This window comes from Seriola lalandi, unplaced genomic scaffold (assembly GCF_002814215.2).
Source record: "Seriola lalandi dorsalis isolate HSWRI2012SDOR001 ecotype SW California unplaced genomic scaffold, Sedor1 jcf7180002054256, whole genome shotgun sequence".
NCBI classification, from domain to species: domain Eukaryota; kingdom Metazoa; phylum Chordata; class Actinopteri; order Carangiformes; family Carangidae; genus Seriola; species Seriola lalandi.
In genome coordinates this window covers 1,293,423-1,319,197 of record NW_019524809.1, presented here as the reverse complement: position 1 = coordinate 1,319,197, position 25,775 = coordinate 1,293,423, and the positions used below count along the sequence as shown (strand labels likewise).

Below are 25,775 nucleotides of genomic sequence, written 5' to 3'. Positions count from 1 at the left end.
TGACGTAATGTGTGTACTAATGGATCCTTCCTCCAGGGGGATGCTGCTGTAAGACCTCGACAAATGATCGTTCACTCCTATTGTCAGGTGAGCTCCTGGCCTCCCCGCTTCGTGTCGCGTAGATGGTACAGTCCACATGCAGTTCGGAGTTGTTGCTGAGGAGGTTCCTCTGTTCCGCACATACCGTTAAACTGGCATGCAGCCTACGCCTGGATTCTGTAGCAGCAGGCTACACTGCTTTTCATAATGTTACCGTCTTCTTACCGGAGCTACCTCGGGCAGCAGAGCAAGGTCGCGCTATTACACCTTTTGTGCAGTATTACAGGTGAGCCCTAAATTTTGTATGGTAGTTTTATTTGTTCTACTAACGCCACACAGAAGTTTTGAGAGGGAGCCGACTGCCTCGCGCATCGTGCAGAAATCCCAGTGAAAACTGGCGACCACTGCGTGATTTGACTGGGAATTATTTGAAGTTTCAAGTCTAGCAAGTTTAGCAGGTGTCATTTCAAGACTGAAGGAAACTTGGTTACAAGTTCACTTCAACAGAGGTAGCTAGCCAGCGCCACCGCCGCGGATGATGGTGCGACGAGGCTGCCATAGAAACCGCTGAGGAGCACAGGCAATGATACTCAGTTATAAATATACTCAACCTACACTTGGGTCATTGCAGATTCAGTGGCAGCCATATTAGCTCCAGAAACATTTTCAGTTAAAGTAACATTTTTGTAAAACTGTTGGGGAACTTACATTTGTGTCAGAGACGACAATGCTAAGTGTCAGCCCCTCCTAGGTCGGGATGAGGGTCAGTTACCATGTGCCTGCAGAGGAGCCCCAGCTCATTATGGTTTAATTAAGGGGTGGGCAATTACTAACTCCTCCCTGAAAAACTCTTCACTGACCTGGTGGCCAATGCTGTAGTCCTGCTGTATTAACCACAAAAAATTCAAAAAACAAGTAAACTACAGTGTAGCTTTACTTTCAAGCAATGCATGGGTGAGTGAAAAATTCTGATAAATCACTCTTGGAATATATGTGTAATGACAAGCTTTTATCAAGTGTGACTCATGATACCAAAATAAATTTTTTGTGAAAATTCACCAAATTTAAAGTTTGCTGTTCCCAAGGATAATCAGTAGTTTAGTGTTCCGCCTTTGCAGCCATGCTCAACCCTAGCTGAGTCATGAGTGAATCAGGCCTGAAGATCTGTTTCTCTCCCACACTTTTTCTCTCACCATATCTGTAGATAAGAAAGGATCCCCCCTAATATGCTGACTGAGCATCTCTCTGTATAATGCAGTTCAATGCAACACCATCACAAACTGCATCCAAAATTCCATACAGGTTAGAGTTAACTTTTGTCTCACAATTACATTTTTAGTAAATTTGACAAATTGAATATTTGTTGCAGTGCTATTCTCTCAAAATGTTTTATCTTCATATCTTTATAAAGGTATATTTATATTTTTATTTACATCTATATGTAGGATGAGTGTGTGTGTGGTGGGGGGGGGGCAGTTCAAACCATTGAATGTTACAAACATTAGCAGCTATGTTGAGACCTTAAAAAGTGAAAGACTAAATAATTGCAAACCTTTCATCAAAAACTGATGATGCCACTGTTTTATGTTGTAGAACGGCTCCCATGCACTTAAGCCTCTTCTCAGCAGTAGACTAGTGCTCCTAGAGCTGGACAGTGTGCACAGAGGAAAATTTCTGGGCTACTATACTTGGATGGAACTCATAGAGAAATCCCTAACTCTTTGATTTAAGACTTGACTTGAGACACAAGTAAAATGATCCAGAGACCCTGTACCACATTATTAATTTAGTGCATATCCTTTCATTATGTCATGCTATTACCAGGATCCTAAAGTCCACCCCATTAACAGACTATTTACCTTCTTCAGAGAGTTCAAGTTAAGGAGGAAAGACAGGTGTCCATTTCACTAGCTTCAGTTTTAGTGTGCTGTACATGTCAATGAGGGGTTTGACCTTGTGCCTTTGTTGAATGTAGAGTAGATTTGCGTCTTCTTATAGCTAATTAAGTATGGGCCTTAAAGGGGAACAAACATTGTATGTTTCATTAAAGCCACATTGATCATATTTCTGGCCAGGAGGGGGCAGAAAAACACCAAAACGAATGAGAGTATAGAGAGACATATCGCCAGTTTGTGAAGTTGGTTTAGCTAACATGTTAGCAAACAATCGCCTGCTGTCACATCCAGCAGACTTGGGAGTCATGCCGTTAATGAGAACAACTCCTATACGAGCATTTAGAAACTGTTCGTACCTTAAAACAAGAACAACTAGTTAATACAGGCTGAAAAACTTTACACATCTGCAGAATTTGAAGTTAATTCTCCATTATTTTGGCACTCTTTTTTTTAATTATCATATTATTTTTATAATAATACCAACAATATTTATGCTTATTGATTAATTAACAAACACCATTAAACACTTGCTAAGTCAATTGCATTTGGATATTTACATCAACCTTGTGATTGTACGTCTTTGCAGTATGAAGTAGATCAGAAGAGGCAAATAAAATAGATCCACTCAGCAAAACTTTGCTCCACAGCGCCAGTAGTGGTGAGAAACCTAACAGTGCCTAAGTTTGTACCTACTGAATAATGCTATCTGATTGACAACTCATCAGAAACAAGAAGCCAGAATGTGTATGTGAATGATTTCAGTGCAAAAAGTTGATATGAAGGCCCGATAAGATCAGTCTGTCAAATGACCATTCAATCCCTCCCTGTCCGGCTCTGCACAGCTGGCTTTGCCACCTCCATCCTAACACCATCCCTATCTATGTTCTGATTTCCACTTTTAACAAGAAATGCTGCCCTCTGGCAAGACACACATATTAATACACTTGCTGCCACATAAGTGGTGCATGTGAAGGTAATATTGACTAAAGTGAGAATGAGCAGCAGTGTCCGCAGGGAGCAATGTGTCCTTGATGCCAGGATATCTATAATCTGTTTTCTACACTGTGTGTGTGTGTGTGTGTGTGTGTGTATGTGACACATTGTGTCGCATTTGCAAACCAAGCTAAAAGTGTTTACACTAGCTGCTTCTCTTTGAGGATATATGGATAGCAAAAACTTACAGCGGTTTCTTTTCTTTGTCTTTGAAGGCACAAGACGAAGAGAGAGAACGCCGTTATTGCTATATCAAGATATGCTGCATAGATCAGATAGACTTTGCCCTTATTCTCATCACTTTTTTATTTTGAGTTGGAGAAACGAGGGCACACTTATGTAAGGTCCTCCTCATGTCGCCAGTAAAAATTTAATACAGTCGCTATACCTTTAACATTACATATACAGTACAGGGAAAATGCTGTTTTACTGTTAACTGTGCTATTATTCTTGCCATCAACCCTTATCATTGTACCTAACATATACAGTGAGTTGTAAATTCTGCTTGAGCAAAACGCTCACTCCCAGTGTATTGTACAGTGGTTACCATCTGGATTGAGGTGTGGCATTTTGCACATTTTAAATTAACGTAAAATTTTTGTTAAGCAAATAGTATGCAATGTATAAAAGTTTGAATCTTTTACTGTGTGTTTATTCATTAAATATTTTCCAAAAATGGGGCATTTGTGCTGACATGCACAGACTGTGCAATTTAGTACCAGTTTATTTAAAGTGCTTTCAGCTCTCTGCCTCCTTATTTGATCACCTGACTTTATCCCTTGTATGGAGGATACTGTTTGGGGCTGACTTGCTAATTAACTCCACCAACTGAGCCAATAGTAAACATTAGCTTGGGGGTATCCCTTTATATGCAGAACAGCTTCACTCCTCCTCGGAGGAAGTTGTGAGCCATGCGTAGTGTGAAATTTAGGATATGGGAGTAATCAGGAAGGGAAGCTCTTCAACTGGTGGTTCATTCACCACCCATTCTGTTAGTCTTGGACTGTTTTTTGGTTGTCAAAACTATACACACGCCTATAACATTTTGACAGTGAATTGACATCAAAATCACCTTTCCCTCTATTATAGTGCAATCTATTCATCATATGCATCATAATATCATTGGTTGCATTGTGTTGATATTGTAAGTTAACAGAATACCTCTGGATTAATCATTTAAAGTAGATCCAGATTGGTCCAGACACCAGAAGGTGTAGTCTTGTCTTAGTTTGGTTTGACAGGGAAATCTGCCTCAGATAGCAGCTGCTACCGCTCTGCAAACAACTTAACTGCAATGAGGCACTTCCAGTAATGTCTAAGTGAAAGCCTTATTATTTTGTGATGCAGGCAATAACTCAAAGCAAATTCACAGGATATCCTTTCACATTTTTTTTATGTCTTAAAACAATAGTCAAGTGCCATGTGTACACTGAAACTTATTTTTGCTTGCTGTAATGTGAATAGACAGGCCATTAAAAGATCCCTTCCTTACATGTTTCTAATAGAAATGATATTGGCAAAATCCACACTTCTGTGTAACACAAAGTTTATTTGAAGCCAATAAAAGGCTTCAGCAGTCTGAGTTAGTCAAATCAAAGTTAGTGTTTTTAGTACAGTATTCCCTCTTTATGTTTCTTTTGTGCTGAGGGATGACAAAACAAAGTCGAGATTTCCTACTAAAAAGAATTTGGAGGATACTCACTTAACTTGTCTAACTCAGACTGCTAAACTCTCATACAAGTTTCAGCTAGAGTTTTGGACTGCATTTTAGCACAGAACGAGGGCTGTGGATTTTGTCCCCATCACTTAAATTTGAAGTGTATTAGTGGCAAGTATGAAAAGAATGAATGATCACAGGCAGAAAAATTCATGGTACATATGGGCATCTGACTAGACCTAAAAGAAATGTAAACCTATCCTTTAATGCAGAGTAAATCTATGGGCCATGGGTTAACTTTTTAGCTGATTTACAAAACTCTGTGTCTGCATTGTTCTAAATAGCACATAAAATCAGGATTACAGCCTCCATAGCCGAACATGTCCCTGCAGTTGCACTGATATCTACTTCTCTTTCTCTCTCTCTATGTGCAACACGATGACTCATGATGACTACTCTGCCAAAAATATGCTATCAAGATTAATATCCTCAATTAAACATTTGTCGTGTATTTTAAATATTTATTTACAGCCCCATCTGGGCCAACAATAAAACATGTTAAATAATTTGCTGTCAATCATTAAATTTTACAAGTGAATTGATAAATATTTCAAATATAATCTACCATATTTATTCCCAGATTTGGCAAATGAGTTCTACTGTAATTGGTTTAGCTGTCACACTAATCTGGATTTCTTATTATCATTCTTCTTGTCATTGTCTGGAAGCTGTAATAACTAACTGTGCAATTAACCTTTGAATCTTAACATTGATGAAAACTGGAGAAAACTAAAAAGTAAAAGTAAAAATAAGTTCAAAAAATCACTTCAATGGCAGTACAGTTAAATAGATAAATAACAAATATATTTAAAAACAGGCTTTTGTTCTTCATATTTTAGGGGTAGGGGATTTTCTTTCTACAGTTTTAATATTTGAGGACATGGCCTTTTAGAGGGTGATTGGCCAGAGACAGAGCTGTTTTTGGCAAAACAACAATAGAATACTTGAAGTCAGTTGCCAAGCAGCACAGCAGGTTTTGATTTATGATGATGTCTTCCTGCTGGCAGCTTGTTGCAATTAGTGATCTGATTGAAGGCTTTGGCAGTCTAGCGGTGTTATATTTTCTTTTCTAAATCAGTAACTTAATTCCTCTGTTTTTTGTTTGCCGGAATCCTGGTGATACATTTCCTCTCACTTGTGTTCCATATGTGACTTTGCTCTTGCCTCTCCTCACTCAGCCCTCTTTTTCTTCTCTCAGCGATGATGTCATCCTCATGTTAGCATATCTCTTCCCCTCTTTTTTTTTCTGCCGGTCGCAGTCTATTCTCTTCATATCCCTTTGACTTTCTTCAACACGATGCTGAGATCCTGCTTTCAAGACTTGCCACATTTCTGACAAGCGCAGGTGACAGAGTGTATGGGTTGGTTATATTTGGACAAAGGACATACAGACAGCCTGCTTTTGATTCTTGAATTCAGGTCAGGAGGAGGAAAGCTTAAGAGACAAAACAAATTCATCAATGGAATAGTCAGTCACACAGTCAGCTGTGCATTATTTGTTCATAAAGCCCAACGCCTTCTGTGGTGGTATCAAGCTCTGAGTCTAGGCTGATACCCACAGATGTCAGATGCTACTGAATGTGTACAGATATGAAATATTTTTTAAAGACTGACATCAGACGCAAGATCAGAAATATACTTCACTCACTGCTGCTGTCATGGTACTCTTGATTTTTCACTCAGTGATTGCCCATTCTGATAATCCCATCTGGCATTTTTAAATGGAAAATGAAATAATTAATCTGTATGTCTATGAAATGCCAAAAAAAATTTCTGTTGCAAGTTCTAGGAGTCCTAAGTGACATCTTTACATGTCTTTAATACGACCAGTCCAACATTTTCAAATATGCTGGGTTTTTTTATTACATTAAACTGACTGTTAACTGAATATCAAATGCATTTTGTCAAGAAAATAATTGGTAGATTTATCAGTAATGAAAATAATTGTTAGTTGCAGCCCTGGCTTGAACCAGAAAGTGTGCCATTTTTGCTTGATTAAACAACTGTAACAATTAATTGCTTATCAAAACTATAACAGATAAATTTTCTGTCAATCGACTTTCAGTTAAAAAAAATACACACAAGTTGTAATTTATTTATTTTCATAAGTTCACAGAATTGGTTTTGGTTTCAAAAGCCTTTCCCCATTTTCAAGGATAAAAGTGTTCCTTCATTGCTCAGTATTTGATAAAAGGTTTGCAATTATTTAGACTTTCAATTTTTATGGTCTTTACATAGCTACCGTTTGTAACATTCAATAGTTTTATGTTTTTTTTGTCAGGTGGTTGGATGGATTCCTCATATTGAAGGATAAACTCTGGATGTGTATAAATGAACAGCTACAGTGTTAATTGGGCTGAAGGGAATATGCTCCACAAGAAGTGTCCATAGTACATTTTAGAGATGTTTTGATAATCAAAAGTGCAGTAGAAGTGCTTTAATTTCCAACTGTTTTGCATAATGGTGTCAAATCATCCTAAGCGTTTGCAAATGAACATGATTGCATGTGACTACAGTCCTGTTTTTTTATGTGTTTTTGACAGGTGTGTGGTGCAGTCAGGTGGTGGTGCCTCAGAGGGTGAGCGCTGTGCTGGGGAAGAATGTGACATTGGAGTGTAGGGTGGAGGTGGGCGCAAACCTTACTCTTACTCAGAGTTCCTGGGAGCGCCGTCTACCTTCAGGCTCTGTCACAGTGGCTGTCTACAACCCAAGGTTTGGCATCTCCATCCCTCCGGAGTTTGGCCACCGCTTGTATTTTCGCTCACCCTCCTCTGATGATGCCACCATCATTCTGGAGAACGTGGGCTTTGCTGATGTTGGCATCTATACCTGCAAGGTCGCTACGTTTCCCCTGGGAAACAATCAAGCTTCCACCACTGTCAGTGTGCTTGGTAAGTATGTATATTTACCTGTGTAATATTGAATATTTATCAAAATATAGATAAAATGTGAATGTACTGTATGTCTTCCGTGACTGTAAATTGAATATCTTTGATTGTTGGTTGGTCAAAACAAGCCATTTGAAGGCATAATCTTGGCTCTGGGAAATTGTGATTGGCATTTTTCTTTTTCTTTTTTGGATACTGACACTATAACGTTTTTCTTGTAACTGGATTCCAACAGATCTGGATCAGGGAGTGATTTCTATTAGTTGCCAGATTGTTAGGGCTGGACATTATGTTGAAATCAATATCATAGTACTGGTAACAATATATTTTCAGATCAGTGGCATAAAATCCAGAGATATTTCCAGGTATTTGGAGGGAGAACAATGAGTGTTTAAGCATTAGAAAACATTGATTTAGTCTGTGTCTATTCCTTCTTTTAAAGGGCATGTTCATCATTTTAGAGCAATAGCAGGTTCCAATCATGTGTTTTCAATTTGCTGATGGGACTACCCTTTGCATGTATGTGTGTACTCACTCAGTCTGATCACAGGGGCTAATGCTAATGATGGGTTGGAGTCGGTTCTAGTGGAATGACAGAGGTGAAGAAAATGGAGTTATTGATTTTTTATTTTTTATTTAATAAAAAAAAAAAAAAAAAACTCAAACGTCTTTAAATTCTAAAGCATTTTTCCCTCCATATGTTTTCTCGCTCTCACAGTGGAGCCAAAGGTCTACGTGTCTGCAGGTTCAACTGCCCTGATCGATGGTGGCAACGAAACTGTGGTAGCCATCTGTATTGCTGAGCGGGCCCGGCCGCCTGCTGAGGTGTCCTGGGAGTCCAACCTTTTTGGGCAGTCAGAAGTGCAGCTATTTGACGAAGTCAACGGCACAACCAGCACACAAGTGCGCTACCTCTGGCAGCCCACACGCCACGTCCAAGGCCACACACTCACCTGTGTGGTCCGCCACCCAGCTCTGCAGGGCGACTTCAGGATCCCTTACCAGCTCAATGTGCAGTGTGGGTGCCTTTTATAAGTGGCTATGTGGGGCAAGATATTAACAGCTGAAAGAGAGACTTATAGTGAATATGTTGATCAATATTGATTCTTTCCTGCAGTAAGGCTTTCAGTTGACACATCAGTGAAATAAGCACTTGTAATAACATTTTTGGAAAAGGTCAGTTTTTAAAATAAGCATGCAGGCATAAAATGAGTAGATTATAGAGTGCTGTACAGTCTACAGTCTAAAATGGAGTGGATTGAGGTCCAAGCCTAGTTGTCATTTAATGAGAACAAATACAGCAGTTATTTCTTTGCTCCCTTTCTTTTCTTTTACTTAAACATTTAAACATTGTATTTACCAGAAAGAACAGGAAGAAGTGTTAAAAGCAAAGGTATTTGGTTTCCAACAACAGACAATTGATAATCCTTGGCCTTGTCAGTGTTGACATTTGATTTATTTGAAGCACGTCAACAATATTTCACTTTCAAAACAGCTGAATTAACAGAGATGAAATCAAGAACAAAGAAGCCACACAGGCTCCTTACAGGTGTTAATTATGGTTTAAGAAAGACTGTTCTTGATTTCTGATTTTTTTTTTTTTCAAAGTCTGAAGGCTTTTCTGTGTAAGCACATGTTCGTGTGCCCCTAAACAACAACAGTGAAAATGTTTTCTGTCAGTAAGCCCCCATAGATAGATAGAGGAGTACATACCTGTACTTTGTGGGGCACATAATGGGTCTCTGTATGAGCTACAAATAGACTGAGAGGGGTAAAATGACTTCCTTGAAAATCTTTTTTTGGTTGACAGAATGCATTTACTTTGGTCTGACTTACTGTTTGTGAAAGATGGCTCAACAAACGTTCCAAGCATAGTCTGCATTCTGTAGTAAAGTAGCTTTCTATGAACACATGGCAGCTAACAGAGGATATAAATGGCTGAGCAAACCCCAAACAAGTATCCGTACTATATCACAGCAGAACTATTTTTAAAGTATAAAAATTCAGTGTGTGCAGTTGAACAGTTTACTAAGGTTGTTTGTTAGGTCTCTGGTTAGGTTGAAATGATTTCTCATTATTTATTTTTGTTTTCTATCTTTAGTTGCTCCTGATATTTCGGTTGTGGGCTATGATGGAGATTGGTATGTGGGTCGGGAAAATGTTCAAATGACTTGCAAAGCCAACGCAAACCCACCAGCTCATCACTTCAGATGGATCAGGTGTGTATATCTGTGTATGACATTTTCCCTTTCTCTTCTGAGCTTTTACTGGCTACTGAAGGTTAAAGAGAAGATCGACAACTGAAGAGTAATGTTGTATTTTCTTTAAAACCTTCCAGATATTTGTTGTAGGTGTGTCTTTGTGTGTCTAAATGGTTTTGTCTCTTGTGTACCACAGATTGGACAGTGAAATGCCAAAAGGGGTTGAAATAATGAACAGCACTTTGCTCTTCCTGCGTCCCCTCCAGCGAAATGACTCTGGAGTTTACAGGTGTGAGGTTGCCAATGACATCAACCTCCGCAGTCGGGATGTGCGCATTCTCATACAAGGTGAGCAGAGTATGCACACCAGAACACAGCTGACTCCTATTGCTGTATCTTCCCTTAGGAAGTGTGTGCATGCACATCATAGAGGGTATCACTGCCTGTGACATTGTCCTTCAAGCTGAAATGTGACACTGTATCACTCTCATCAATTCTGTACTTACTGACAGTCTATAAAGCAATCACCCATGGTACAGTGTGTTGGCACTGATATTAGGTTCAGTCTTAATTGCATGCTGATTAGCTTTGATTAACATTAGGTCTCCAGATGTTCAAAGGGGAAGTTTCTGGGCGAAACAGCTGCAAATATTTAAGGTCTATTCAGACCACAGTGCACTGCCTCTGCTCTGTCCTCTTGGCTTGGCATCTAAGTGTGTGATCTCTCTCTGTTGTGTATGATGAGCATGTTCTTCTGGTTTCATAGGATCCGTCTTGTCTGTGGAGACTCTCTCCCTGAATGATGTTCTGATTATGATGTGATTTTCTTTTATATTTCTCTCGCTTCCTTTCTGTGTTTCTTTTATTTCTGCATGTGTCAGTGCAGTAAGAGGCAAAACCCTGCAGCTTGACTGTGAGATGATGTCCCAGATTCATAAAACATTAAGTACTTCTTCTCCACTCCTATTTATTATTTATCATCCATATTTCATTTTCCTTTGAGAGGACCTGTACGGGCATGAATAAGCTTATACGTGTTGGTGTACCCACGGTCATGTGTGTTGCTGTCGGTGTGCTCATATATGTCAGTTCACTGCCTCTGCATGGAGCTGGACGATTGATATACTTAGAGACTACAAACCTTTGGGTTCATGTTTCTCATCTCTCAGATGTGAATCTTTTCCTCACATCTGGCCTGGCACCAAGGTTACAGCGGCAGAGCAATTTAGCAGCACCATTAAAGCTTTTAGACAGAGATTCTTTCCATTTCTTTAGCTCCTGCTGAATATGGCTTTTGGCTTTTCTGTTTTGTGGACATCACCCCTAATCCAGTTAATTTTAGGCTTAGAGATAAGGTGGCAATGTATCGTTATACTTGCAAAATAGGGTCTTAAATGTATATTTGCAATGCAATTTAAGCATGCAATGTACAAAATGATTTGGTTATGCACTCCTATGAAAGTTGGTAACACCGACATAGTCAGGAAGTTTAGGGATATCCCTGATAACATTTGGTGTTTCTTCAAGTCCCATCGTTAATTAACCTCATTAAGTCACACATTTTCTCTCTACATGTAAAAATAACTCTGTGACTTAATAGTTTACAATTCGCATTCAACCCATTGGTACTTTGAGACTGTCGTTTGTGGTCTTAAAAATTACAAAATTTCAATGTAGTTGAATCAACACCTCTTTGTGTCAGTGTCAACAACAAATAAAACTTGAATGACATTTCACAAAGGTAATATTGCAGTTCCACTATTGAGCTAGAACGGTGTACCCGGAACCGCTAAACAGCTGCTGCAATATAACCAAATGGTGCCTTTGTCCGCTTCAAAGTATGTCCACTTAAAGTGCTTGTTTTTGCCACTGATAGGTTCAGATTGTTATTGTAAGTGTCTGAAAACATTAAAGATCCTTTTTGTTTATGTGGAAGCAACTGTTATGTCACTCTGTCCAAAGCCATTACATCGCTCTTTTCAAAGCCGCCAGCAACCATCCCCACCTCTTGGCAAGTAACCATGTTCAGCGGCAGAGAAGACTTACATATAGCTCCTTTTTAAAGTAGTTTACTGTGAGAAAAACCAAAAGAAATACAAGAGGATTTCATTGATTTTGTACAATATATTCTGTTTAGTCTTTGATTTCCTCAGTGGCCTTTGGTTTGCTCTTACTTTTCCTCAAAATCTCCAGAGATGTATTGTCTTTAAATGTATTCATGTCAAATAAAGAAAACTGACAGCAAAATGGTGCTCAAACACCCGAAACTGTACTCAAATAAGATTTTGTTAGCAAGACTAAAAATGCTGATGCAGAATAACAGTCTATGAAAGCTTTGTAAAGATTTCTTACATGTTAATTGTTAATTTGTTAACTGAAGACAACATGTCCTGCTTTGACCAAAGTGAAACAATATGTATGCATTTTAATTTCAGATTTAAAGGGATGGAGAAAACTCATTAGAGACATTTCAGAGCTGTAAATACTGTGACTGGTAGCTATTATCTTAGGGTTAGAGTTTGAAAAACACTGCCGGTGTTGCAGTGCTGTTTATTTTATTAAAAATTGAACCATTGCTGCTCAAACCCTTGTGACAAACTTTCTAATTTATCCATCATCTAATATATCCGCTGTGTAAACGGATTTGACCAAATTCTAGATTTTTATACTTTACCTACATCATTGGTAGTGCAAACTTGAGACTGGTGCGAGCATGTTCTGCATAGTTTTGTATATGTGGTAGTTTATTTAATGTTTTCGTCAACCTATCCCTTCTTAGTAAATGCTGATGTAGTTGGCATTGACATTATCTGCTTCTTTGTCTGTTCATTTGTCCCCTTCACCCTCTACTCCCTTCTCACCCTCCTTCCGTTCATTAGATCCTCCCACCATGCCTTCCACCATTACTGCTCCTGTCCTAACTGGCTCTGCCTCCTCCACCTTAGTGGATGATAAGGGTCATGTCCTCCTCAGCTCCCCCACACTTGAAGCCCTACCTGAGAGTAATCTTGGTTCCATAGTGGGTGGGGCTGTGGGTGGGGCCTTGTTCCTTCTGCTGCTGCTGTCTCTGGTTGGTGTGTGTTACCTACGGAAACAGCAGACCTTCCACGGGAACTACTACACCAAGCAGTACCTGGGCCCCAGTGACTTCCAAAAAGCCCCCACACAGCATGAGCTCCACCCTACCAAAGCCGGCAGCAGCTCCTACCATCAAGACCACGACCGAGAGGAGTGGGGCGACCGCCAGCTCAAAGAAGAGCGTGACCGCCGTCACCATAGCAACTATAACGGAGAGGAGTATCCCTCTAATGGCTACACTAGGGCAATGAGGGAGAGCAGTCACCACAGCCATCAGCCGAATCACCACCGTGAACACACACAGTATTCTAGTCCACGGCAGGCCAGATACCCTCATTCACCGAAACCACAGGGAAACGGCTCCCCCTATCTGTCAGATGACTGCTACGATAGTGGGCCAGACGGTGACTATGTCTCTCACACAGACGGCTCAGTCATCTCACGTAGGGAGTGGTACGTTTGACAAGCTACCTGGTTCTGCAGGAGCAGAAGAACAACAGTAATCGGAGAGTTTCCTTTATTAAATGAGGAAGCAACACAATTTTTCTGTTCTGTATGCACATGCACACTTCTACTAATCTCAGTTCTGTAATTCCCTTGTTTTTCAAGCGTCCTGGTTGACACTTGATGTTTATTTTCTTCATGGGGGACAGACTGTGGACTGCACAGCCACTTTGACAGTCAACATCTACATGCCTACAGAAGTGGGCATGTCAATAGTTTGTGTGTGTAGAGACTAAAAGATCATGATGTATGTGCTGTCTCTGCCTTACTACACGGACTGCCAATTTATTTAGCATTACTAATGTCTTTGAGTTGAATGGAAGCCCTGGGGGCTTGGAGATCACATATGGGTGGAAGAAAGTTTTTTTGTTTGTTTCTACAGAATCAGCCCTCTTAAGCTATGTGACACTTGCTTATTTGTATTTGTATGTGTTGATATTGATGACACTGATCTGTTTAAAAGACCTGAATATGATCAGCTGATACTCAAGAATAGTACAGGACCTAGGTTGGAAATAAATCCATGAAATTCAGTTGGTCACAGGTCCTTTTCTGAAAACCCAGTAGGATATAACAGAGCTGTTACAGGCTCAAGGATTTGTCTCCCTGAGAAATCAATATTTCCTCCGTGATTAGTGACCTCTCCACATTCATGGTCATACAAAGTATTGCACTGCCTCTTGCCAAACTTAATAACGGGCAAACAGATCATCAAACCATTTGTTCTCTACAATAAAGTCTGCCTTTGATTGGAGACTTTTGAGCTTGAGGAGTTGACCACTGATGTCTTAGCAGTGTCCTTTAAAACTGGTGTCCTACTGCATGTCCTCAGCTCGTCTTATATCCTCAGGAGGGAGGGCTGGAGAAAGGGTGAGCAGGGAAGCCTGCATGCAGGAGGTACAAGCCACTGTAACAACAGACAGGTTTGCCATACAGTCATGCTTTGATATGCAAATTTGCCACAACATTCTGCCATCCAACGCAAGTTAAAAGAAGTTGGAAAACTATCGCTTAAACTTTTTTGAACATTTGTGAGTTATTGATTTTTTTTTTTTTTTTTCAGGTTAGTTGTCCTTTTCAGTTAGCCACACACACACTGTCCTGTTGTCTCTCAGATGATGACAATGGACATGTATAAGAATTTGCACTCTAGCATCAAACCAAGGCTCTTGGAAATTCAACAGTGCTATGAGCAGGGGCATTGTTTAAAGTAGGCTACAGTATGGCAGCCACCATGCACTGGCCTCCTAGTCACAAAGTACTTTGTCACACAAAGAAACCATTCAAGAGTGCAGCCAGTACACTCCATGGTCTAATTTCACTATTCCGAGTAATCTGTAGGAACAAGAAACAGTTACAATCTGAGGCATTAATAGGCTTATTGGGTCTTATCCATGTGTGCAACTGCACACTAATCATGCTAACCAGTTATTTTTAACTGAAGCATTTATGTTATTACCTGTACTATCACAGTAAAATATACATTATGTAGGCAAATCAGGTCTTTTGTGATGGATATGCTGTCACCGTCACCTGTGGTTATCAAAACTTCCACTCAGCCTTTTATCCACAGCCCAGTGCTGACTCACCAGAAGGGACAGACAATATTTTGTTGCACTGATCATTAAATCTTCAACTTTTGATTATCTTTAAGTAGCTGCAAAATTATACACCCAAAAAAAATAGTTCTCAGCCTGGATTTACAATTAAATCTGTATTCAGTTGTAACCAGCTGCATGTTATTGCCAGTCAAGATGCTCAGACCTTGCAGGTGACTGAACTGAGGCGAAAATGTTTTACACGTCAGTGTCACTGGGCTATGGAGCACCATCAGTTCAGAAGTCAAACGTATATAACGCTATTATGGATTTAAAGTTAAATTTCAGTTTTTGTATTTGATCAGGTACACAGATAAAACCTAAAGTATTTCAACACATGCGCCTGTTCACCAGACTGCATGAGGATATCAAACAGTTTATTTCATGTACACTAGTGTTTGTGAATACATGCCAACTTAAGTAGTATGGTCACCTTTACAATATTTGCTGCTAGATGCCAAATATTTGTTTAACTTGTATGTATAAATATGATGACAGTGTCTCACATAAGTATTACTGACTAGCTAGCAACTGATTATTAGCTTATATAAATGACTAACGTATCACTGTTGTATACAGGGTCTGTAGCCTGAAATAGAAATGAAAAGATGCTTTAAGGCCACTTTAATATTACAGTAAGAGTTGTTCAAATGGGAATGAGTTATATTGTTATGAACCTGCACTAATTATTTGTCAGGGTATGAATTTTGTGGCGTGAATAGGCAGCGACTCTCATAGTGAGATTTAAAAATGTGCCACTGTAACTTGGAAGCAGAGAATGTGACCTCTTTACTGCAGTTCATGTCGTTTCAAGTGTTGTTTCAGATGTTGTGCAGGACAAGGGGACTAATTTATTCCATCTAAACTTCTCAGTCCAATAACGACCTTCAGTTTCAGTTCACTCCAGGTACATAAACATAATTCCTCACTTACCACTAGTGCTATACAGAAAGGTTTGGTTCAATGTTCCTAGGTTTTCAGATTTCCTTCTCAGATTTCTGCTGCAACATCTCTTGCCTAAATCACTCTGGATAATCTACACAACACATTGTCAAAAGTTTTCATATGGACTATTTCTTTGGTAGAAAAACCGTTAACAGTGTGGATCACCCAAAGTAACCAGGACAACATTTTTGTAAAGAGATGTTGCTGGTGAATTTCGAAATCTAATTTTCCAAGACTATGACACTATAACAAAATCCCATCCACCTTTATCATACTGTGGTAGTTTGAAACCTCAGAGACTCAAGTCTCAAAACCTGGGTTAATAAATGCAAAACTATCTGCATTGTTAGATAGTGCTATATGTAAATGACAAAATGTGTTTCTATGTAATTTAGGTGAATTGACCCTTTTAAATGGGAGTGTGCAAGATTAAGCGTACAGTTGGCAATTTGTGAACCACAGAACCTCATTTAGAAAAAATATGTTTTGGCGTGGGTGTGCTGCCGACACCTATTCTATCTGAATTTCACATAAATGTCAAGAATAACAGGAAGCACAGCTGTTTAACCTCTTCTCCTGTTTGTCTCTGTGCATTAAGACAGAAATTCCACTAATCAATATACTATTTTTGCTTGACTTGTCAGTTTGCAGCCCTTCACCTAGATTATTGAAGTTCTTTTGTACTGTGACATTTTGTATAGAGATCGATCAGTATCTTTACCTTGGGTTGAGAAATACAACTAGTGCCTTAGATACCTAGAAGAATAAATTCAAGTGTTTTCTTATTATTGTTTACTTATGGCTGTGACAACCTGATTTGTTGCTCTATGAGATTTATTTGTTACCTTTTTGTTCTGATTTTCACTGCTTACAGTGTGTTAAGAGGACTCTGTAGTGCCATATTCACTTCTCTGCCCTTGTCACTATGACAGTTAATGACGCAGTATATTTGCAAAACCTAGAGTCATTAAAACACACAAAAAGACGATGCTTGAATGAATTTTGATGTAAAATGAATTAAATCTCTACTTCGTAGGTATTTGTCAGGGGTTTATGTTTTTGTAGAATCACTGTTGCTCGAAGGACTGAAGAGTTCACTTCAGTTTCACATTATCAATTAAATATACCTTGTGGTCATGTTTGTTTTTGTATATACACGAGGAAATGTAAGTTTCTGGAAGAAAAAAATATTTATGTCAGTGACAACAGTGGAGCATTATTTTGTCCACCTTTTTGAGATACTTTAGTTCAATAAAGCACCTTAGCACCTGTGAGTAATTTTTTCTCTGGAGGTTTTTGAGCTTGCCATTACTCTCATACTGTTCAGTCTCAGCTTCTTTGTGCCTCTATAAATTACATCATCTCCAGCTCCCTAACGCATAATGCTGCATAACTGTCCCCCACCCTCCACTCCCCCAAATCCAGTACGCACGTGTGGGACGCCGTACATGACGCAATTCAAAATCATGTCTCTTCACTTCAGCTTATCTTCATGACTCTTGAATATCCAAGAATGCTGAAGGAGGTTTATTTATTGCCTTTGCCACTTGATTAAATACAATACTGCAATACTGAACTGTTCCTCACCAGTGGTATCTTTATAGTCGGGGGAGATTCAGCACCTTCTGCTCTTTCTGTGTCCTCTTCACCAGTCCTAGTTTCCTTTGTTTCAGGACAGAAAGGCCCTCACTCTCTCCTACAGCTCCTCTCCTTTGCAGTTTCAACCCCCCCCTTTCTCCAACTGTCTACCAGCTGGTAAAATTAAATGCTGAGTGTTTGTGTCTGGCCCAAAGTCCCCACTCTCCAGCCCATTGACTGTCCCCATGGCAACAAGCTCATCTGGAGCTGCTGATGGAGACTGTCTTCCTAGCTCTACCTGGCCACAGAGAGCGGGAGGGAGAGGAATGCTAGGGGCTGTGTGGAGCAAAGAGGTTAAATGTGCTGCTGTGAAAGGCAAGCCAGAAAGGGAGAATTAGCTACTGGAATTGAAAATGGCCCATTATGTCCTGCTGCACTGCAGAGAGCTCCTCGGGCTATAAGGACGTATCACGCCAATGTGACCTTGACACTGTTAAGCATGGACCCCAGGTCCTCATGACTGACACACTTCCCTCTGAAAGTCTTTATTTGAGCTGACCTCTCTGTCTTCTACAGATCTTATCATGGTCACCGCAGTTGTTGTCATTGTGACCTTGAAGCAGGGCATGCTCAGTCTGAAAATACATGATGGAGCAGCTCAGTAGCAGTAATGATGTCAGCCAGCAATGCTCCAATTTGTTTGAGACACTTGTGAAGAAGATCAGTGGATTTGCTTTTTGCCTGCAACACAACAGTTTCCAAGGATACTTTTCACAAAGGAATGAGCAAACGACTTAGGCAGTGTACAGGGATGCCGCCCCGGTTTTGAGAGAGACTTTGATATTAACTCCTGAGCAGAAGTGGGATCAAATTGTCACCATTGAGCTGAAAATCTAGAAATGACACACTGCCTACAGCTCTAATCCCCCCCCGGTGGGCTCTTTTGTCTGGGCAATAGTATGACCCTTGACCCTGCTCTTGCAGTTGTAGGATGGGGGGGGGGGATAGCCATGACTTGCTCCCACACTTCACTTCAGGCAACTGAGGTGCAGTGCTGTGTTTAATTCATGATGAGCACGTCTGCTACGTTGACCTCAATGAGCATTGGTATGCACCTCTCACAGCTGCGATGTGTGTGTGATAAAGTGCTGAAGTAGAAGAGACAGAGAGGCTGTTGCACTGGAGCCAGATCCCAGTGTCGGGACAGTTGATCCACCACTAACCACTAATCCAAGCCCCCTCCAGCATGGATGGTATTTGAACCAATGAAACGTTCAAATAGAAGAAAAATGTCAAAATAGAACATTCATGATATATTTATGTGTTTAATTGTCCCAAATAGTCTTATTTTTAGCTAAATGTCTTCTAAAAGCATGTAGGAAACACTGTGTGATTAATAATGTATTTGCCCTAGATGCACACCTCAGTTTTGACCATTCACAAGACTTTCATGTAATGAACATATCAAGTTATACTCCTGTACAATTAGACCTTATGAACTGCTGAAGGTGCTCCTTGCATATTGGGTTTAAAGGGCTTTTTATTTCTTGCCACATTATGAATGTCTTAGAAATTGTCTGTCATCTGGAAGTAAAGCAGGCAGCTTAATGCACTGCATTTTTAAAGGCATTTTGAGCAACTCAAGAGACTTTTGTCATAGAAAAGTCGAACGGTTATTAACTGTTAGAGGACAGAATGAAGGGAGAAGACTGGATAGAGGGAGGGGGAAAAGAAGGGGGAGAAGTGGCTTTCAGGGTCAAGCTCAGAAGTCCTAGCTTGTTCAATCTGCATCATAATTGAAATGTCATTTAGGATTCTTAGCACATTATTGATTTTATTTCCCCTACCTCAACAGTTAAATCAACTGGAATTGACCATTACACACTTTTTTTTCTCCGTCACCTTTTGTCCTCTGCTTCCTTCAGTGTCCCACAATCACAGTTTTACACATTACTGCTGATTGGCCAAAGCTCATTGTTCTGTGAGTTTAATGCATCTTAATCACAATTAATCCTAATCCCCTCAGCGGACAACATGGAGCATATGCAGCATATGGTCTCACAAAGCTAGTTCAACAGACATAACAACTCCACACACAAAACACAAAATAAAGATGGATGAAGGGATGGATGGATGGAGGTGAAGATGTTCAAATAAAGTGATTAAACAAAAATTTTTCAAAATGCATGACCTCCGACTGAATTTAGCCACCTATCTCATTTTTAAAAAAAAAAATATATGGGATATGCGTTATTTCTTTCTTACCAAAAATTGGATTAGAAAATTGATACTAGTCGAATATATGTCTGTTAAACATGAGGCAACATTTTGCTTAGCATAACTTAGTTTAGTGTAAAGAATATAAGTAGGGGGAATCAGATTGCCTGGCTCTGACCAAAGGTAACAAAATCTGTCTACCTATTAAACAAGGTATATCATGTTCGTTTCATTTGTGCAGAAACTGAAGCGTGAAAAGTATAGTTTGTGGTTTTATAAACATTGTGTGTTCAACTATTTCTTGGTCAGCCGCAGCAAGGTTGCAGATTCTGAGCTGGTTTCAAACCAGCCAGTGTCAAACCAGTTATTCTGTCACCTATAAGGGAAGAAAATAATTGTAGTAGTAAGACCATGGTTAAAAACCTCTAGAGATGAATAAATGTCAATGTTATAATTTGTTAAGCCACTGTTTTATCGTGTGTGTGTGTGTGTGTGTAGGCTTAAAATGAGATTTTACCACTTAACATCAATGTGTCACACTGAGCTCCATATACAGTATATATATATATATATATATATATATATATATATATATATATATATATATATATATATGTATAATATGTATGTTGATAATATATGATATACGAAGACAGTATACATCTTTATTTCCTTATTTGCAGAATTTTCATACATCATTAACATACAACATGTTTGTCTATTTTATCAGTTGTTTTTAAAAAAAAACAACAATTTGTCTGATGCTATTTTATAATGAAAAGCAGATATGTAAACGATTTTAATAGTACCCATTCATAGTTCAAATATTCAGCAGCTTTTATGATTGCGTGCATGCGTGCGTGCGTGCGTGCGTGCGTGCGTGCGTGCGTTGCCCCACGTTTCCTGTGGATGTTTCAAACCTGGTCCTTCAGGACAGCAGACACATGATGACACTCAGAGAGAAACATTATGAGCCTAGAAGGACTTTGACTCAGAGCAGTTTGCTCTCTTCAGAACAAAATGTGCTCCAGTAACAAAACTCATCTTGCAAGCTTAACATGTAAATTATCAAATCTAATATCAAACACCCTCAAAAATTTGAAAAAAACAATCTTAATGTGTAACATTCAGATGCTTTTACTTCTTTGCCAGTAGATGGTGACATATCGATATTAAATGCTGTTGCTGTTACTGTCCTTGCCTCTAGAGGGCAACTGTGGATCTGAAACTGGTTGTACACAGCTGACACAGCATGTATCCTTTCTCAGCAAATAACCCATTTTTTAATATATGCCTGAATACCATCTCCGACTATGTTGACACAAAATCTACTTTACGCCTTTGAGTTTGATGGGTCTGTCCTTTGCTCTCTCTTGTTGATGTTATTGCGCTTGTGGTACTAAAAATCTCTCTCTACTCTGTCTCAGACCAGTCTCAAGCGGAGAGGTCAAACTCCATTGCTGTGGCCGGAGCTGTGATCGGTGCCGTCCTCGCTCTCTTCCTCATCGCTGTCTTCATCATTGTGATCCTCACTGCTCGCAAGGCCCCGCCTCCAGCCTTCACTGACAAAGTGTAAGTCTGACAAATAATTCATGCTGCAGAACATACTCGGCTGGTTAATTAATGAAACGATACCTCACGAGGTTGACTGAAGTCCATCAATGGGTTCAGGGAGTTGCTACTTACTCCTGTGGAGAGAGCTGCAGCGGTGCTCACCCTGGAGCAGGGAGGCTGTGGGACAAGATTGAGGGGTAGCAGATAATTGGTGTCTTGGCAGCGAGCCTTTGTCCTATATTGTTCCGTCTGTTCCTATAGCGCAGCAGCACTCGTGTAAATGTTAGAGCAAAGAGGAATAAATTTGAGGTTAAATTATTTACAGAAGAAGCTGGTTGACACTCTGCCAGAGTCTTTGTTTGTATGTATGTGTGTGTATGTGTGTGTGTGTGTGTGTGTGTGTGTGTTTGTGTGTGCGTGCGTGTGATGTAAGAAGTACTCATGTTGTGGGGACCTAAATCTGTTTACACAGTCACATGATGGGGACTTGTCTTCCTTATGGGGACAAAAGCAAATCTCCATAACATGAATCATTTAATGTTTTAAAGTTAGGTTTAGGTTGGGTGAAAGGTTAGGCAGGTTGTAGTCATGGTTACAGTTAGAGGTTAGAGTAAGTCTCCAGGAAATGAATTTAAGTCATTGTAATGTCCTCTGAAGTCATGGAGAGAGAGAGACAGAGAGAGAGAGAGACAGAGAGAGAGAGAGAGAGAGTGTGTGTGTATGTGCGCGCAGTTTGCTCTTTGTTTTGTCTGTCTCTCTTGTGTCTATTCTAAATAAATGTGACAGATGGTAACTTACAGGACTGAACAGGATCTTTTATGTGCAGAGGGATGAAACCTAGAGGGTTTATTTTGATTGACTCTGCTTCTATTTAAGTCCACATGGCAACACAAATGTGTACTTTATATATCCAATATCTAATACTGCTCATCGACCTACTACCTCTTATGTACGTATCATTATTGTGAACCTCTGGACCATATCAACCCATATCTGTAAGGGTTGATCCCCTCATCCATCCTTGTTAGTGTGTCATTGTGCATGCTCACTCCAGGGAAGCGCAGCTATATGCATCAACTATATCTCAATGCAACTAATGGCTAAATAAATGTAAATCCCTAAATTCTAATTTTGTGTAAACTGCAAATATGTCAATGACAAGATACAGAATGTTTTAAATTTTTCATCCTAATTCTAGTGACTGTGCCCTCTTCAGGGAAATTTGAAAGACATTTTACTGTGAATGCTTCAGACTGAGTTTCAAACCGACTGATTATGTACAATGCTGGTGAAAATAGTCGACCTACAGTTACTGCTGATTGTCTGATCACAAGCAGAAAATTATAGTATTAATTGAGGGGAAAATACTTTTGTGCACAGGTGTGAGGCCTGCATCATAGTGCTGAAACTACAGGGCGGTGTATCTAGCCGTATGTTGGTCTGTGGTCAATGCCATGACAAACTTAGCATCTTAAGTGTGACCGTGGCTGGAAGTCCCAGTGGGATGATGGGGAGGGGGCAGACGGGTGGACGTAGGCCTTCATCAGACTCAGATGTGAGTGTAGGACAGCAGGTCACTGAGAGCTCTAACTGTAATCTCTGACCACTTCTCATCTGAAGTATGAAAGAGAAGCACAACATCAAGTGATATACAGTGTTAGAAAAATCAATGCCTGTCATGGCATCATTGTATGAATGGCCAAGGTCAGTTTCTAGGTCTCCGGCTTGGTAGTGGACAGGGATTTCAATAAAGGAGAGAATGACTCTGACCTCAGCGTCTTTCAGGGGTTTAGAGGAACAGTTGTCAAAAATCTTCAGATGTAGTATTATGTATGAAAGTCCATCACCCTTGTACACATGTTTTCAAATATTCTAAACCCTGCAGATTTAGGCATGATGCCATTAGTGTCACAGGATACCACTGCTTAAAGGCATACTCGGCTGATTCAGTATTGTATTTCCATAAAAGTTGGCGGACGTACAAGAGACAGATGATACAGCACTTTTATGTAATAAATTTGTTACAAATCTCCAAGGCCAACTCAAGATAACCTGGGTGACATCACTATGACATCATCAGGGTTATTTCATATCATCAGTTATCTCAGTTTTTAGAGAGCAGCATCTGACTCAAAAGGTGAACTTTTAAGTGTCTCCTCTTTAAATTTTATTCAGTTATTGGTTTTGTACCCAGCATAAACTATCACTAAATTAATCTGCTTCCTTTCAGGTGTCTGTGGAAGCTAAAATCTCTTGTCATTGTGATTTCTATTTTGCTCTCTCTCTTTCTCTGAAGGATTGACCTTCCTCCGACACACAAGCCGCCTCCTCCCTACACTGAGAGAGCACCGGCTGTTCCTCTGGGTGTCCACGCATCACAAGTGGCCTGGCTCTGTCAGGTAACCCCTCTTCTCTCCACCTCACTCCCACACCTTGTATCAGTATATTTCTGCATATCTGAATCATCATGTACTTACAACGCAAACAGTAACACTTGGTAAGCTAATGAGCACTGAGTCACAACAGGAAGTAATTAGGACATACTGACCGATGTCATCAGTTTTTATTAAGTAGGAGGCCTGATGGTTGTACTCCTTTAATATGTAAGATAATTTGAATTTAAATTTGTGTTCTCAGTTCAACCCCAGCTTTGATAAGCCTGTACTTTTTTTTAGTCTCACCCAGAAAGAAGCCTAAAGTAAAAACCTAGTAAACCTAGTAAACCTCACATTTTACATGACTTTCTGAGACTCTGACATAAAAAAAATCACATAAGAAGTTAAAACTATTTTGTGTTTTGTGACATTAAGAGCAGCAGCTGGATGTGAATGATATCACTCTGGCTTTGATGGGGTTTTTTTCACCTGCAGACTCGCAGGGCAGAGCGCAGGTACGAGCTGACTGATTGGCAGCACCCACCCAAATCAAGGCCGGGGCCGTCCGGAACACAAGACCCCACCCAGCAGCTGTCCCGCCTGGAGTGGGTGTGTCATCAGAGTGGGACAGACCGGGTGTACATCAACCACCGTGAACACTATGTGTAACAGGCATCCTGAACACAATCCACCAAGCAGCTGGCGGTCATCCACTCTGTCACCTGATTACCTGAGACATCAAAGGCTACGTCTCTCTTTGCAGGCAGTTTTTATACATTTGAACTTTTACTCCGTATTGTGAAAATGTTATGTCTGAAAGGAATAGTTCAACATTTTTGAGAAATACATGTATTTGCTTTCTTTCTGAGAGTTAGATGAGAAGATTAATCTGACATCTGTCTGTGAAATATGAAGCTACTGGTTAACTTAGCTTAGCACAAAGGCTAGAAACAGAGGGACTCAGCTACCCTGGCTCTGTCCAGTGGAGCCCAGCCAAGAAATAGTCCACAAACCACAAACCACTCTTTCTGTTTTTTTAGAGATTAAACAAAACAGAGCTTATAAACTGTTTACTCCTGTATGCTAAGCTAAGATAATTAACTGCTTGCTGCAGCTAAAATGACTTGCACAAGCATTTCAATGGTATGAATCTTTTCTAACTCTCTGCAATGAAGCTAATAAGTGCATTTACCAAAATGTCAAAATATTCCTTATCTGATTTTCGTTTTGCAAATACTCTGTATTTATCAGTATTCAGTTTTTTGATATCACTTAGGATACAAAGATGAGGCTTTAGAAATCACATGAGCAAGAGAACAAAGCTCACATTAGGGTCATAGTTGTCCACCAAAATCTAACCACTATTATCTTTTTTCCCCTGTCAGAGAGGATACCACAAAGCATAAATTTGAGACTGTATTCTCAGGCATATCACTACGCCAAACCACATCAGATGCGAACTGCTGAGGTCCACTGAGACCAAATGTGCTAACTGCAACACAGACCATGAAGGGATTAATCAAGGTGTTTCTGTCCCAGGCCTGTGATTTGCTGTTGTAATGTTATGACACAATGCTTTCTAGCAGCAGAAACTGTAGATTTGTAAATGTGTAAATGTAGCCTCTGCGTCAGTATAATTATGCAGTCATAATCTACTAATCAGGGAAACAACAATGTAATGTAAGTAATGTAACATAACTGATGTCAGTGTTTTTATGTGTAATGTAGAAATATAAACTGAGGGAAATGTGGCTCCTGTAAAAAATACTGTGTCCGACTTTTATAGTGAAGATCTGGAGAACTAACTGTTATAAGTGCCATTTTGAGGGCATTCCCTCTAAATATATAGTATGCATGCTGTAGTGCTCTCATTTCTCCAATGTGGGTATATAGCCATGAGTTGTTGTCCTGATTGATTTATATATTAAATTGCAAGTGTATGTAAGTGACCTTACAATGAAAATCCATCATCTGTCCTCACTCTGAAACAACACAAAATCACATCCAAAGAATAACAAAAGAGGCTAAAAGAAAGAAAATCAGACCAAGCAATCTTTTAAACTGCTGTGTAAAATCAGATAGCTCTACATGAGGGTGTTCAATAGCCCTGTGAAAGTAAACAGTCTAAGAGACGAGAGCTCTGAGTCACCACATGTGGAAACAAGAGAAGAAGTCCTTGAAGATTTGAGAGAT

At 39.7% G+C, this 25,775-nt stretch overlaps 1 protein-coding gene across 2 annotated transcripts; it reads left to right on the top strand.

Moving 5' to 3' along the window:
- Positions 1-173: 173 nt before the first annotated feature.
- On the top strand, positions 174-25,549 carry nectin3b (nectin cell adhesion molecule 3b). 2 transcript variants are annotated; one of them, XM_023404839.2, is made up of 8 exons: positions 174-325; positions 7,188-7,535; positions 8,251-8,550; positions 9,634-9,751; positions 9,930-10,081; positions 21,081-21,225; positions 23,504-23,606; positions 24,078-25,549. In XM_023404839.2, the coding sequence occupies exons 1-8, from the start codon at positions 247-249 to the stop codon at positions 24,249-24,251; spliced, it is 1,419 nt and encodes a 472-aa protein (XP_023260607.1). In that variant the 5' UTR covers positions 174-246; the 3' UTR covers positions 24,252-25,549. The 2 variants fall into 2 exon arrangements, with proteins under 2 accessions (XP_023260607.1, XP_023260606.1); XM_023404838.2 differs by lacking the exons at positions 21,081-21,225; positions 23,504-23,606; positions 24,078-25,549 and adding an exon at positions 12,613-17,132.
- Positions 25,550-25,775: the final 226 nt, after the last annotated feature.

Excerpts from the sequence above, each read along its gene's own strand:
- nectin3b (XM_023404838.2), top strand. The coding sequence starts at position 247 with ATGTTACCGTCTTCTTACCGGAGCTACCTCGGGCAGCAGAGCAAGGTC. Across the intron at positions 8,551-9,633 it reads TTACCAGCTCAATGTGCAGT|TTGCTCCTGATATTTCGGTT; the intron begins GTGGGTGCCTTT and ends TTCTATCTTTAG. Across the intron at positions 10,082-12,612 it reads TGTGCGCATTCTCATACAAG|ATCCTCCCACCATGCCTTCC; the intron begins GTGAGCAGAGTA and ends TCCGTTCATTAG.